Source organism: Vipera ursinii (genome assembly GCF_947247035.1).
Source record: "Vipera ursinii genome assembly, chromosome: 3".
NCBI lineage: Eukaryota > Metazoa > Chordata > Lepidosauria > Squamata > Viperidae > Vipera > Vipera ursinii.
This window is the reverse complement of record NC_139516.1, coordinates 186,030,026-186,043,727: the sequence shown is the minus strand read 5'-3', so window position 1 is coordinate 186,043,727 and position 13,702 is coordinate 186,030,026. Positions and strand designations below refer to the sequence as shown.

At 41.8% G+C, this 13,702-nt stretch overlaps 1 protein-coding gene across 1 annotated transcript; it reads right to left on the bottom strand.

Moving 5' to 3' along the window:
- Window positions 1–678: 678 nt before the first annotated feature.
- On the bottom strand, window positions 679–10,033 carry OSGIN2 (oxidative stress induced growth inhibitor family member 2; the record flags this gene model as incomplete). Its single annotated transcript, XM_083361157.1, has 6 exons — window positions 679–2,843; window positions 3,380–3,471; window positions 4,540–4,731; window positions 5,697–5,833; window positions 8,925–9,079; window positions 9,990–10,033. The coding sequence occupies 6 exons, from the start codon at window positions 10,031–10,033 to the stop codon at window positions 1,826–1,828; spliced, it is 1,638 nt and encodes a 545-aa protein (XP_083217283.1). The 3' UTR covers window positions 679–1,825.
- Window positions 10,034–13,702: the final 3,669 nt, after the last annotated feature.

Below are 13,702 nucleotides of genomic sequence, written 5' to 3'. Positions count from 1 at the left end.
AAACATTGAAAAAATAATTTTTGCATGCAAGGACTTCTATGAGTTAAGTGTTATTCTGATTTATGATAATTTCATAATCCAATAAACCATTAATTTAGGGAGGTCCCTCATAATGAAAATATGAAAAATCGTTTGTAAATGTTATTCCAATAAAGCAACCCAACCACATTCAAATTCATTTGCTGCTTCCAATCAAATTGATTTTCTGCTATACTGAAAGGTTCTGCACTAAAATGTTTAATAAAGATACAGTAATAATTAGAAAACCCCAAGTATGTAGATTTATACAGTCAAATTTGGACTAGTAGTATTCATTAAGTCTTTACAGGAACTTTATTACTTTTAGAAAAAGTTTCTAAAAGTTTAGTTTGTTATCCTGATGTGCAATGTAAATGATACAGACTTAAAAAGCCAACAACTGATTTGAAGGGACCCTCTTTAAAAATACTAAAATAGTTTAATGAATCTTGACAGTCTCTTTATTGGCTGTTTTACAATGAATTTAACTTATGTGTCTCTAACACTGAGGATACTTACCTGAGTTTACAATAGTTCTGATTCAAATTCATAAGAGACAAAGTGTAGAAGCCAGAGGGCGAGTTTAAAAATGTTTATGTAAAAGAGGGTAAAGACAAATCTTTTGAACGCCATGCTTTTATTTAAAATTATTGGCAACCCTGAAGTTTATCCCTACAATTAAAAATTGGCAGTCTTTAAATGTTGGACATTCATTTAATCCCACACGCAATGTAATCCAGAATTATTATGTTACATACTCCATAATATACATAAGGGTAAAGTGAATTAAAAGTAAAAGCCTTTTATACTAGCCAACTTTTATATTTATAGTATAATTGGTTAGCAATTCCAGTTCCATATATTTAATATATTAGCATAAATTACATTTCGTATTTTCTTCTCATTTTCCCTAATAGTAAACACCCCAGCTTTAAATGAGCAGGGGCATAATTGATAAAATTGGAGATTAGGAAACTAATTTGCTACACATGCATTTTGATGTCTATAGGGATTACTGCCAATGGACATAATCAAAGTTTAGGAGGCTAAAAAATAAACATTCATAGTTTATAAAAATTAAATACAAAGAGAACCACTAGTTATCCTTGTGGTTTCTATAGCAATAACTTTCATAATTAACATATATATTTTGCCTCAGATATATTGTGGATATATTGTAATGGAAACTACATAAAATATGGGCAAATTCTCCCATCTCCACATGCTTTCCTAGAGCATGACTTGTGTGTGAAATGTCAGATTTAGCTGGATTGTACTGCATGTTTTAGATTAATGATTGGTGCCTTCATCAGACTCAAGCACTAGATCTGATTTAGATGTACGAGATTAGGCACATCTCAAATTTGTAGCTAATTGAGATTCAGAATATGCAACATTCTCAGGTTGACTTTATAAAATCTTGGCTGCAAATAACTGGCTGAAAATTTGGCTTAATCTGTGTTAAGGAGAAAATTCTATCCTTGAATACTCATCTAGTTTTGTATAGCAAAACAATTAGCTTATGAGGAAAAACTTTATATATTTCTAAGCTTTGAAACCAAAGCAAATTGGCATGCATTGTTATCCTTTACAGTTGCCTTAATTGGAAGCAATTCCAGAAAAACTTGCCATTTTTTGCATTTTGCAAGGCTGCAATAATGTTGTAGCATCTTCCTCTATGAGGCAATGCAAGCACAAAAAACTGGTATGTATAATAAAACCAAGACTAATCACTTAGTTATTAATGGTCAGATTAGTTATTACCATATGCCTGCAGCTCCTCAGGTTATGTCTATGTCTACTTGCTTTAGGGCACTCCATCTGCACCTCTTTCAACTATAAATTGATGTTTCTTCTGTTTTGCAACTAAATGCCGTGTAATTCCCAATGCTCCCCCTTTTAAAAAGCGTACAAAATTGTCTCCAACCAATGGACCAAGTGCAAAAAGATTGGGTTCCTTTATACACTCATATGTATATGGATCAATTTCAATAGGGTTGCCCTTGCAAGTAACTGGTTCATTTGGATTATGGCATATGCTCTGGCCTTGATCCTTCAGGAAGCATAAGTTAGGATGCGAACCTATTAAGACTACAGCTAAAGAGAATTTTAAGATCTTCTTTAATCCCGAAGAACTCTGTAGGATACACTTCATATCGGGTTGAAAAGAAAGAACTTGATGTTCAGGGAAACTGGTATAAGCAGGATGCAAGTTGTAATCCAGAGTAATTGACTGGGTACACATCATATGGTAGACTTTATGATATTCTGGATAAAGTTTTTTTGGTAGCTGTTTGAAAATTAAACTTGGGTCAGTGACCCTCCTACGGAATGCATGAATAATAGGTATATTGTTATTGTAAGCATACAGAACTGCATCTGCTGCTGTGAGTCCACCACCTATAATTAAAACTGGATCGGTTTTCCCATGCAATATTCCTTTATCTATGGCAGCTCCAAAATCAGATATGGTATGGAGCACAAAAGGAAAGTCTTCTCCTTCAACTTGCAATCGTCCAGGAGCATCAAAAGTTCCAGTAGCGAGAGCTACATTCTCAGCAAACAAGCAGAATGGCATATGAGAGCCATCTGCTGATCTCTGGTAACCTCTAATTTCCCAATTTCTTTTGATCAGTGTAGTCTGCCCACCTTGTTCTTCTATCTGCAAAGAGCTTTCGCTTTCACAGTCCTGATCCCGATAAAACTTTGATACAGATGTTATATAAGTATTTTCTCTGAAGTTTTTCTGTAAGCCCATGATTTTAACATAGTGCTTGTAATAATTTGCAACTTCCTCTGGCAGAACTCTGTCACACTTTATATTTCTGAAAAATCAGATGAGAAAATTATATTTGTTATATTTAAAGTATACAATCACAACAGAAACATCTCTCAACTCTAAATTTGATTGTAGTATCCCTTAAAGCCAAAAAAGAGGGGCAGTATAGTTATTCTGTTTTATTTTACAAAACACAAATTTATTTTATACTATCTCAACATTTCCCTCTAGGTGGAAATCTGAAGTATGATTTCCATTGAGCTGGAAACCTACAGTATGATCTCTACATCCAGGCATCAGTTTTCTTTCTACATCAGTATAAAAAAGAGCTATGGTGGCAAAGTGGTTAGAATGCAGTATTGCAGGCTAATTCTGCTGACTGCCGAATGCCAGCTGTTTGGCAGTTCGACTCTCATCAGCTCAAGGCTGACTCAGCCTTCCATCCTTCTGAGGTCAGTAAAATGAGGTCCCAGATTTTTGGTGCTAATATGCTGACTCTAAAACTGCTTAGAGAGGGCTGTAAAGCAGTGTGAAGCAGTATATAAGTCTAAGTGCTATTGCTAAAAATCTTACCAAGCTCACCTTCGTTTAGTAGCAGCCCAATCTTTAAATGCATATCCAGGTAATTCCATCCAGTTTCCAAAACTGATAGTGAGTATAGAACCTTCCATAGACTAGATGGAAATAAAATCATGACTTTATTCAAAATATATAATCTTATCTTTCTATAAAAATAGTATTGCATTTTGAAGATTAATTTTAAAAGAAACTGAAATATACATCATGCATTACGTACAAAAGGCCAATTAATTTATTATTTGTTTCATAGGTTTCCAGTGACTCTTACTAAAAGTATACTTATTCAGTTTGTCATGGCGATATTTAGAATAAAACGCTTCCAAACTCTATTGCTGATAGGGAAACTAAATAATCCAGAGCATCACATTACAAGCTACATTTGACAATGTAATCAGAGAAAAAAAATCATCTCCTGACATAAGATAATATTCTACCTTTCATCATGTTTTCATTTTGGTAGGATTCATTTTGCTACTTTCTTAGTCTTATTATGAATGTCTTCAGTTGATACTATCCAGTGATTATTGTTTGCAATAAAATAGGGACTTCAGGATCTAACAGTAGGTTTTGCTAAACATTGCCTATAGTAACTAATTGATCCAATTAACAAAAAATAGGATTAGGATAAAAAATTAATATAATCTTCCATATTCTAAGCCTGTGAAAATGAGCACAGAAAATGTGCTAAACCAACTGCTAAGCAATCAGATTTAATATTTTTATGGATCATTAAAAATACTGGGTTATTCATGGGATGCTAGGAGCACAGTGGCTCACAGGGTTAGAACAATCTGCAAGCTCGCATTCGGGACCCAAGTGCTGCGATGTGGCGGGGTGAGCTCTTGTCATTCACTCCAGCTCCTGCTGACCTAGCAGTCTGAAAGCGTAGTAGATAAACAGCTACTACTTTGGTGGGCTCACTAATGGGGACATGAAAGGAGCCCCCAATGGTTAACTCCTAGGCAACAGTGATGTCACCAGTTAATCCTTTCAACCCTGAAGTGCCTCAGTGCTTCCAACATGAATACGATGACGATGGGATGCTGTGCATGATAAAAGCTCAAAAAAATATAAATGGGCATTTGCTGTAGAAGTCACAACCAATCAGAAGTCCTACGTTGTACATGTACACAGCTGATTAAAAAAGTTAAAGTTATTCTTACATGCCAAGCACCACCAGGTGGGCCTTTGCCAAGCACTATATGAGGTATGCACTGATGTGGTTCAAATTTCCATTGAAGAACTGGTGGGTACTTAAATCCAAAATCAGCTTCAGGATGAAGCAAAGTGTCAAACAGAACTGCAACAGGATTTGAAGAGCGTCCTTCCAGGCCTTCAGCCAAGTACTCTAATTCCTGATTTGAAAAGATAAGATTTAAATGGCTGTTCAACTTTTCCTCAGAGAACATGTGTAGTGGAAAAACACTTTGCTTCCCTTGTGCATCAGTTATATGAATCTTCTTACAAATTCTTTGAACCTACAATTTCTTTCCTTCCTGTCTACAAATTCAAGATTGATTTGTCCTTTGATTTTAATTAGCTTGGAAGTTTTTTTTTTGGGGGGGGGATAACCCCAGAATATCTAGAGACCATGGTATAGGACTGACAAATTTGTGTTGGGAATGCATTAGAGTCAAGATTTAGCTGTATATATACATAGCTAAATATGGAGAATGTCTTATTAATGTATTATAATTGAACAGTTTCTTTTTGGCAGCTTTTTTTTTGGAAAAGCTTACATCCATTTTAGTGATATTGTGATGTCTGTGACACACCATAAAATAGTTTGCTCAGCTCTACTATTTAGTTCACATTAAATTAATAGATCACAGGATTATTAATAGCCACTACTCATGATACCTAAAATGTATCACCTTTTGGAAATAAATATACTAGTGTGGAAGTACACTGAAAACTGAGTTTGATCTTTGGGAAATGTTTATATAGTTATTGCATAGTACATGTCTGGTACCTTGTATTTCAAGTGCACTTTATATTAACTGCAATAGCAGGAAACAATAAAAGCTACTGGCAGCTTACAATACAAATGGAATCAATATTTTTAAGTCTGGATATATAATATGTAATCAACTATGACATAAAATTAAATGTTTCATAGCCAAAATATGTTTTTTGACTAATAAGCATATAAGCATAAGATTAACATATACTGTACCCAGGGCTTTTTGTCTCATAGAACGCTCAGAACGGAGTTCCGGCACCTTTTTTGGATGGAACCTTGTAGCGTAGGCAAGGCGGGTTATATGACATGTGTGAGTTCCGGCACCTTTTTCTTTTACAAAAAAAGCACTGACTGTACCTGATCAACAATAGAAAGATGAATAGCTTCTTTTAACTTATTGTACAAAATAAGATTTGGATGTTCCGCGTTGGGGGATAAATATGGTCTATATCCAGATAACATGTAAGAGAGGCATATTCCAGAAGGTCCATTACCTGTTTGTTTTGGGGGAAAAAGTAGCTATTTATTAAATAAAAAAAGAAATGAACATATTATATCAAAATTAAATATTTTTAAACCTACTGATTTAGAAGTAAATGCTTTTCATTTACAATTCCTTCCATAGAAAGTTGGATAAAAACCTGGAATTTTCAAAAACTCAGACTTATTGCTAGATTGATATTCAATGTTCACATTTTAGACATTGTTTTCATAATTTTTAAACTGCTATTGATATTAGGAAAATATGTAAGTGAAGTGCTATTTTATAACTATGATTTTTATTATTTTGTATTACATCAATAAATAATTAGAACTAATTAATAATAATCATTTCTTAGCTGATCTTGAAAAGCTAATAAAGAGCAGACCAGCTTAATTAAATACAGGAAGTGTAAACTAGATTGAAAATTTAAAACAAAACAAAACAAAGATGTCAATGAAACACAGCTTACTGCTTGTTGCCAAGAAAACTACATTGTGTCACCAGGATTCAAATTTTATCTGAACATAGTCTAGGCAAATTCATTATCTCTTTACCCTTTAGAGGTATTTCTTGACTTATGACCATAGTGGAGCCTTTCCATAAAGATCCTAAGTTATGAAAGTTGTAAAACGGGGTCATTTATATGAACCACCCAATTTTACAACTTTTCAATAGTCATTAAGTGACTGCCTCAAGGAAATCAATGGCTCACTATAGGAGCATTTTAGCTGAAAATAGAAATAAATGCTGGTTTTCTGCAAAGCCGTCATACAGCTGCATGACTGGGGACACTGCAAACAGCCGTAAATGCAGTCCAGCTGCTGAGCGCCTGAGGACACAGGCAAACCTCCAAGTGGCGACTCTCTAAATGAATGCAAATGACCATCTGTCTTCAAGGAATATAAATCCTTCCATTCCCCACCATCCAGTCAGAGTTGAAGAAGCTTCTTGGATGAAAGGTGAACATCTTCAAAGAAAAACAAGTCCAGTTGTGTCCTGAAAAAGTACCTTTGGGACAACCATGACCTGGCTGACTGAGAATCTCCACAGACATTCCATTCCAAATTCTGCACTGTAAAGTAGATTTTAAAATGTAAAAAGGGAATTGACCTAGTTCACGGATCGGCAACCTGAAAAAGCAAAAGAGCCACTGGGAACCGGTTCCATCACACATAAAAAAAGTGGGAGCCGCGCGCGTGCATCCACGCAAGCGCATGCGCATAAAACAAAATGTTTTGCACATGCGTAAAACGTTTTGGTTTTTGCGCATGCACGTGCGTGGATACACGTGCGTGGTTCCACTTTTTTTATGTGGACGCACCTGCACGCCAGCGACGACGGGTCTCCCTGCTGACGGGCGCTGGGTTGCGGTGCCGCCTTCAGCCCGGGCGCCGCCAGAGCCACCCCTGGGACCTCCAAACTGCTGCCCGAACACCCGTTTGGAGACCTGCTGGTGCCGGTTTAGAAAGTTGTTGTGGGCCGCGGCAGCTTTCTAAACCGGCACCAGCAGGTCTCCAAACCGCACCTCCGCCCGAACACCAGCAGGTCTCCAAACGCGTGTTCGGGCGGAGGTGCGCGCGCACCTCTCAGAACGGGCAGCGGCGGTACCCGTTTGGAGACCTGCGCGCGCACCTCCGCCTGAACACCCGTTTGGAGACCTGCTAGTGCCGGTTTAGAAAGCTGCCGCAGCCCGTTTACAGAGCTGCTGAAGGCGGTAGCTCTGTAAACGGGCCGCGGCAGCTTTCCAAACCGGCACCAGCAGGTCTCCAAACGGGTACCGCCGCTGCCCAATCTGAGAGGTGCGCGCGCAGCTCTCCAAACCTTTGGAGTGGTGCGTGCGCACCTCCTCCCATTCAGAGTGGTGCGCGCGCACCTCCGCCCGTTCCGAGAGGTGCGCGCACAGCTCTCCAAACCTTTGGAGTGGTGTGCGCACACCTCCTCCCGTTCGGAGTGGTGCGCGCGCACCTCCGCCTGTTCGGACAGGTGCGCACGCACCGGGCGACCGGGAGCCGCAGGAGACGGCTTAAAGAGCCGCATGCGGCTCCGGAGCCGCGGGTTGCCGACCTATGACCTAGTACAATTACATATATTAAAATGTCTTTGTTAATTCTTAAACTCTGCTTTGGAATCTTTGTAGATGTTAAAAAAAAGTATTAACATATCAGTGGTGCCCACAGTCTTTCAATCTTACAGATACAATTCAAAAGTAATGGTGCCAAGGGGTAGAACACAGAATCATAGGGCTGGAAGGGACCTCAGAGGTCTTCTAGTCCAATCCCCTGTTCAAGGCAGAAGAATTTATACCATCCCAGTTAAATGGTTGTCCAGTCTATTTTTAAAAACCTACAATGATGGAGCCACAACTCTGGGAGGCAAGCTATTCCATTGATTAATTGTTCTCATTATCAGAAAATTTTGCCTTTCTTCTAGACTGAATATCTATAGAAATTCCCAGTCATCTAGGACACGATTGTCCCAAAGATGTTTTTCAAAGGCAACGGGACTTTCTTTGTTTTTCCTTTTGCTTCTCATCCAAGAAGCTTCTTCAGTTCTTCAACAGTTCTTGTCTTTGAAAAAGCACATTTGAGTTCTAGGTTGGATCTCTCTTTAACAAGCTTCCATCCATTACTTCGTGTCGTGGCCTCTGGAGCTTTGGAAAAGAAGTCAATCCCCTCTTCTCTGTGACAGCCACTCAAGTTCTGGAAGATAATTATCATATTCCCCCTAATCTTTTTCTTTGAAAGTTCCCTCAATTGCTTACCATACGATTTAGCTTTCAGATCCTTTATCAGCTTTGTTGCCCTTCTCTGCACTCTTTCTAGGACCTTAGCATCTTGTTTTATGATGCCCAGAACTATGTGCAATATTATTAGTTAGACCCCAAAGCCAGACTTCGTAGACAAACTATATATGCTGGCAAAAAATTATTTCAGCTACAAAATCTTTTCCAATACCATCTGATAACTATATGTCAGATAAGGTTTATGAGCTAACAAGGATACACATAAGTGAAATTGATTAAGTCATCAGTTTTTTCTATATAATTTAATAATAGAAATCCATTATTAGCTAAGCATGAAACCTATTTGAGAATAACTCACCGATTATTACTATAGGCAAAGTCAATGTTGGGTCCACAGGTAGCGTACTTTCTTGTAGTAATGGCATGGTTTTAGCGTTGGTTCCAAGATTGTCACCAAAATACTGCACTAAGGAATTCAAAAAGCATCCTTCAGCTTCTGGACTACCGTAATTTCTATTTAAAAGGAAACAAAACAAATCATTATTATAAAACAACCTTCACTGTAAATACTTCCTTCCTTCATGCTGATTTGTTAAATACAGTATTTTAGCCACATGCTAATATATGTTATTTTTTCCCCAAGAAACATATGAACAATAGGGGTGACAGATTGCTGAGGTTTTAATCGTGAAACAAGATCATTTTAAAAATCAAGTAGTGAATACAAAACTCTACATCTAAATATGTATAAACGTAATGCTTACTTAACAGGATTCTTTGGGTCTTTCAAATAAATAACATACCTTGCCTGGATCAACAAACAAAGAGAAGAGAGGGGGTGTGAGTTCATTAATTGACTCTGGATCTGTTTCCCCTCCCCCATTTGAGGAGTAACTATTATAGAAATGGCATTTTTTTTAAAAAAAAAAAGGCATCCGAATAAATAACTTCGAGAGATAAATTTTTAAATGTATACGCTACACACGTATGCATGCCGAAAAGGGGGAAGTGACAAAATGAAATGCAATTTGTCTTGCACATTTTCAATCGATACACAACACACACACACAAACACACAAACACACACACACACACACAACATAAAACGATGCGCGTTTCCGCTATTCGGGAAGGCGGCGTTTCCGAGCGCGTGCAACCGGGCCGGCGCTTCTCCGCCTCAGCCGGCCATACCGCCCCCATCCCCACGACCTCGTGTGCGCCAGGCCTCCGCCAGGATGCTCCGGGGCTCCTCGCCTCGCATTCCTCGGCGGCAGCAAGCGCTTATCGCCGGGTTTCCTGATGCCGGCCTAACGCGCCGGATCCTGGATGGCCCTCAGTTGCGGGTTCCCCAAGAGCAAGAGTCGGAAGCCGGCGGCGTCCCCGGCGCCACGCTTGGTAGCCGACTGCGGCTCGAGGCGCTTACCTGAAGCGGCCGGTTAAGGAGCAGCGGCAGCACCACACCGTCATGAGGGACTGAGGAAAGAGGACGTCGAGAGATGGAGATGCGGCGGCGGCCGCTGCGGTTGCCGCCGCCTCCTTCCTTTCTTCTGCCGCCGCGCTGGGGGCCGCTGTTGGTTGCCGCTGCCTCCTCCCCCTCGCATTTCGCCTCGCGAGCGGCGCTGTGCCAGAGGAGCGGAGGCGGAGCCTCGATTGGACCAGGCGGGCGGAGGGCAGCGGAGGGAGGGTCTGTCCTCGGTGTCGGGCGGGGAGGGGAGGGGGACGTAAGACGACGCTTAGGGGGAACTCGCTTCTCCCGAGAGCGTCTAGGACGGGGGTCTTCAAACGTGGCCCTTTTATGACTTGTGGACTTCAACTCCCAGAATTCCTCAGCCAGCTTTGCTGGCTGAGGAATTCTGGGAGTTGAAGTCCACAAGTCATAAAAGGGCCAAGTGTGAAGACCCCTGGTCTAGGAAGGAGGGAAAGGAGGTGAAAAGCAGCCGCGAGGACCACAGCGGCGAAGGTTGGAGGGCGGCGACCAATCGCGCTTCTCTAGCAAGTGCCTTAGGATGACTGCAGGGGTTCTTCTCGGGAGTGAGCTGCAGCTCTGGGTCTCCCAATTCTGTACCAAATGTGCCTTTAAAAATACCATCAGCATCCTCCCCATCATCCCTCGATGCTTCTCTCTACAATTACAAAAAAAAAAAAAAGCAATGGAAGGTGTTATGTGTTGGGCTCAATAGTAATACCATGTGGGTTGCTGGAGCAGCTAAGGGCTCTTGGGCAACTCAGACTACAAGTCTCCAGTGCTGCTATTGCAGACATGTCAAACACAAGGCCCCGGGGCCAGATCTGACCCATGAAGTGGTTTCATGTGGCCCGCGAAGCCATCCTGGAAACAGTGAGGGAACGGCCCCCACTGCCTTGGCCCTGGCCCAGAGACCCTCCTTCTGCCAGAGACCCTCAGATCTGTCCCACTCCTGCCCAGGCCCCCATAGGTACCCTTGATGTGAATGATGTAGAGCTGGCCATGCCCACCCAGTAGGCCATACGCACTCTAGCCACTCCCACCCAGTAGGCCACACCCACCCTGGCCATACCCACACGGCCCCCTGAGGGCAACCGCAATGCTGATGCGGCCCTCAATGAAATTGAGTTTGACACCGCTGTGCTATTGGCTATCCCTAGACGGAAGGCAATGGTTGCTTCAAACCTATTGCCTGCCGCCTAGGTGCTAGACCAGGGGTAGGCAACCTCGGCTCTTTTATGACTCATGGACTTCAACTCCCAGAATTCCTGAGGTCTGTGAGTCATAAAAGAGCCGAGGTTGTCTACCGCTGGGCTAGACTATATATTGCGGCTAGTTACAGCCTAATTCTCAGTTCAGATCTTGCAAGCAATAAACCATGAGCTTCTCTGAACTCACTTGCCTTGTTTTCATTCCTCCTCCAAAGAACCCACTACACAACACTGGCAACGAAGGGGGGATCCTCCTTCTCTGAAAAGGAGATGAAGTCTTAGAGGGGAAGGCAGCGCACACCGGAGGGAAAAGGCCCTCAGACATAATTCTAACGGACTTTCAAAATGCTCAAGTTAAAGTTAAGGGAGAAGCCACTTTGACTGTAAACTGTAGATGTAGTAGTAGGGGGCCAGAGAACGAGTCTCATTGGACTCAATTGGTTTGATGCCTTAGGTATTCAGATTACTGGTATCCATCGGACACAAACTGCAGACCTCGTCAGTGTGTGAGGACTATGGAGATGTTTTTGATTCAACCCTAGGAATGTACACAGGCCCGCCTATCTTATTTAAGCTAGATCCCAATGTAGTTCCAATCAGGGTTAAACCTCGTAGGGTCCCCTTTGCCTTAAAACATAAAATTGATTCAGAAATTGACAAGCTTGTAGAGCAGGGCATTTTACAGCCAGTCGATGGAGGGGAGTGGGAAACTCCTATAGTCACCCCACTTAAAGCCAACGGGGAAATTCACATTTGTACTGATTATAAATGCACTTTAAATAAAGCCCTCAAGCAACGTGCTTACCCGGTTCCAGTGGTCAACCACATTTTAGCCACCTTGCAAGGGGGTACTATTTTTGCTAAACTAGATTTAGCACAGGCCTATCAGCAATTGCCAGTTGATGAGGCCACAGCTGCAGGTCAGACGATCGTGACTCACAGGGGGGCTTTCAAAGTAAAACACTTACAGTTTGGAGTCTGTGTTGCCCCAGGCATATTCCAGGGGATCATGGAACACACACTTAAAGGCATTCAGGGCATCGGCCCTTATTTTGATGATGTTCTTATTGCTGGGGAATCCCCAGAAGTGTTAGCCAGAAGGCTGTTCTACAGAGGTTTTCTGAAGCAAGCCTCAATTTAAAAAAGAGCAAGTGTAGTATTGGGGTCCCTTCAACAGAATTCCTGGGATTCAGAATTGATGGTAACAGTATTCACCCTGCTGAATCCAAAGTGAAGGCCATTAAAATGGCTCCTAGGCCCAAATCTAAAGGAGAGCTACAAGCATTCTTGGTCTTCCTCAACTTCTATCACACATTTCTACCTCACAAGGCTGCACTAGCAGAGCCCCTGCACAGGCTTCTAGATAAGAAAGCTCCATGGAAATGGACTAGTCTACATGAAAAAAGTTTCCTGGACTTAAAAGCACTATTGTCAGAAAAGTCCACTGTAACTGATTACAAAGAGTCTAAACCAGTTGTCTTGCATGTGATTCATCTCCCTATGGGGTGGGGGCAGTTTTAAGTCACTTAGAAAAAAATGGAACACAGGTTCCTATAGCTTTCTACTCAAGGACATTGTCCTCTGCTGAGTGCAACTATGCTCAGATTGACAGAGGCCCTAAAATTGTTGCTGGAATAAAAAAATTCCATGACTATTTATATGGCAGGAACTTCACAGTCTTTACAGACCACAAACCTCTGTTGGGACTTTTCACAACAGACATGAATGGTGAGGACAACGGAGGAATCACTCAAGCGCATTGTAACAGGTGACTGGCATCACAGATTGGCAGATTTTCTACTCTGCCAGCATTCTATGCCCTGTACTGCTACAGGCAAAAGTCCTAAAGAACTGCGTTGGGGGAGGTGTTTGATTACTAAAATGGACAGGTTGTATCCAGATAGAGTGGCAGCTGAAGCCTCTCAATCAAAACCCCAAGGGGGCTGCACATGGGCGATTGGGTTTGGGCCAGGAACTATGTTCATGGGAATCTGTGGGTTCCTGGTCAAATTACCAAGCCATCCGGACCCCTATCTTGTGAAGTGGGGCTGGAGGGAGGGCAAGTTGTCAGACGACACATTGATCAGCTCAGGAAACAGTTTCCAGAATGGCCACTAAGTGAGGACTGCATCATAAGTCCCTCCCAAGGTCCTCAAACTTGCGGCCAAGCCAGTCCTCAGATGGACTCTCAGGACTTTTCATTCATAACCAATGAGGAAACAGATGGAGATGTGGGGAGTCCAGGAATGCAACATGGATCCCCTGAAGGAGCAAGCCAACCAGACTTCGGCAACCGCTGTGCCTACTCTGCTGATCAGTCTGACTCTGGGGTGGGCCAACCTGGATAGGCCAGCCAGAGAGCATCTAATCCCCTTGACTCAGGAACACCAAGGGACACAGGTCTACCCAGCCCACTGGGTAAGCTGGTAGACCACAAAGTGACTGGAATTCCAAGACGTT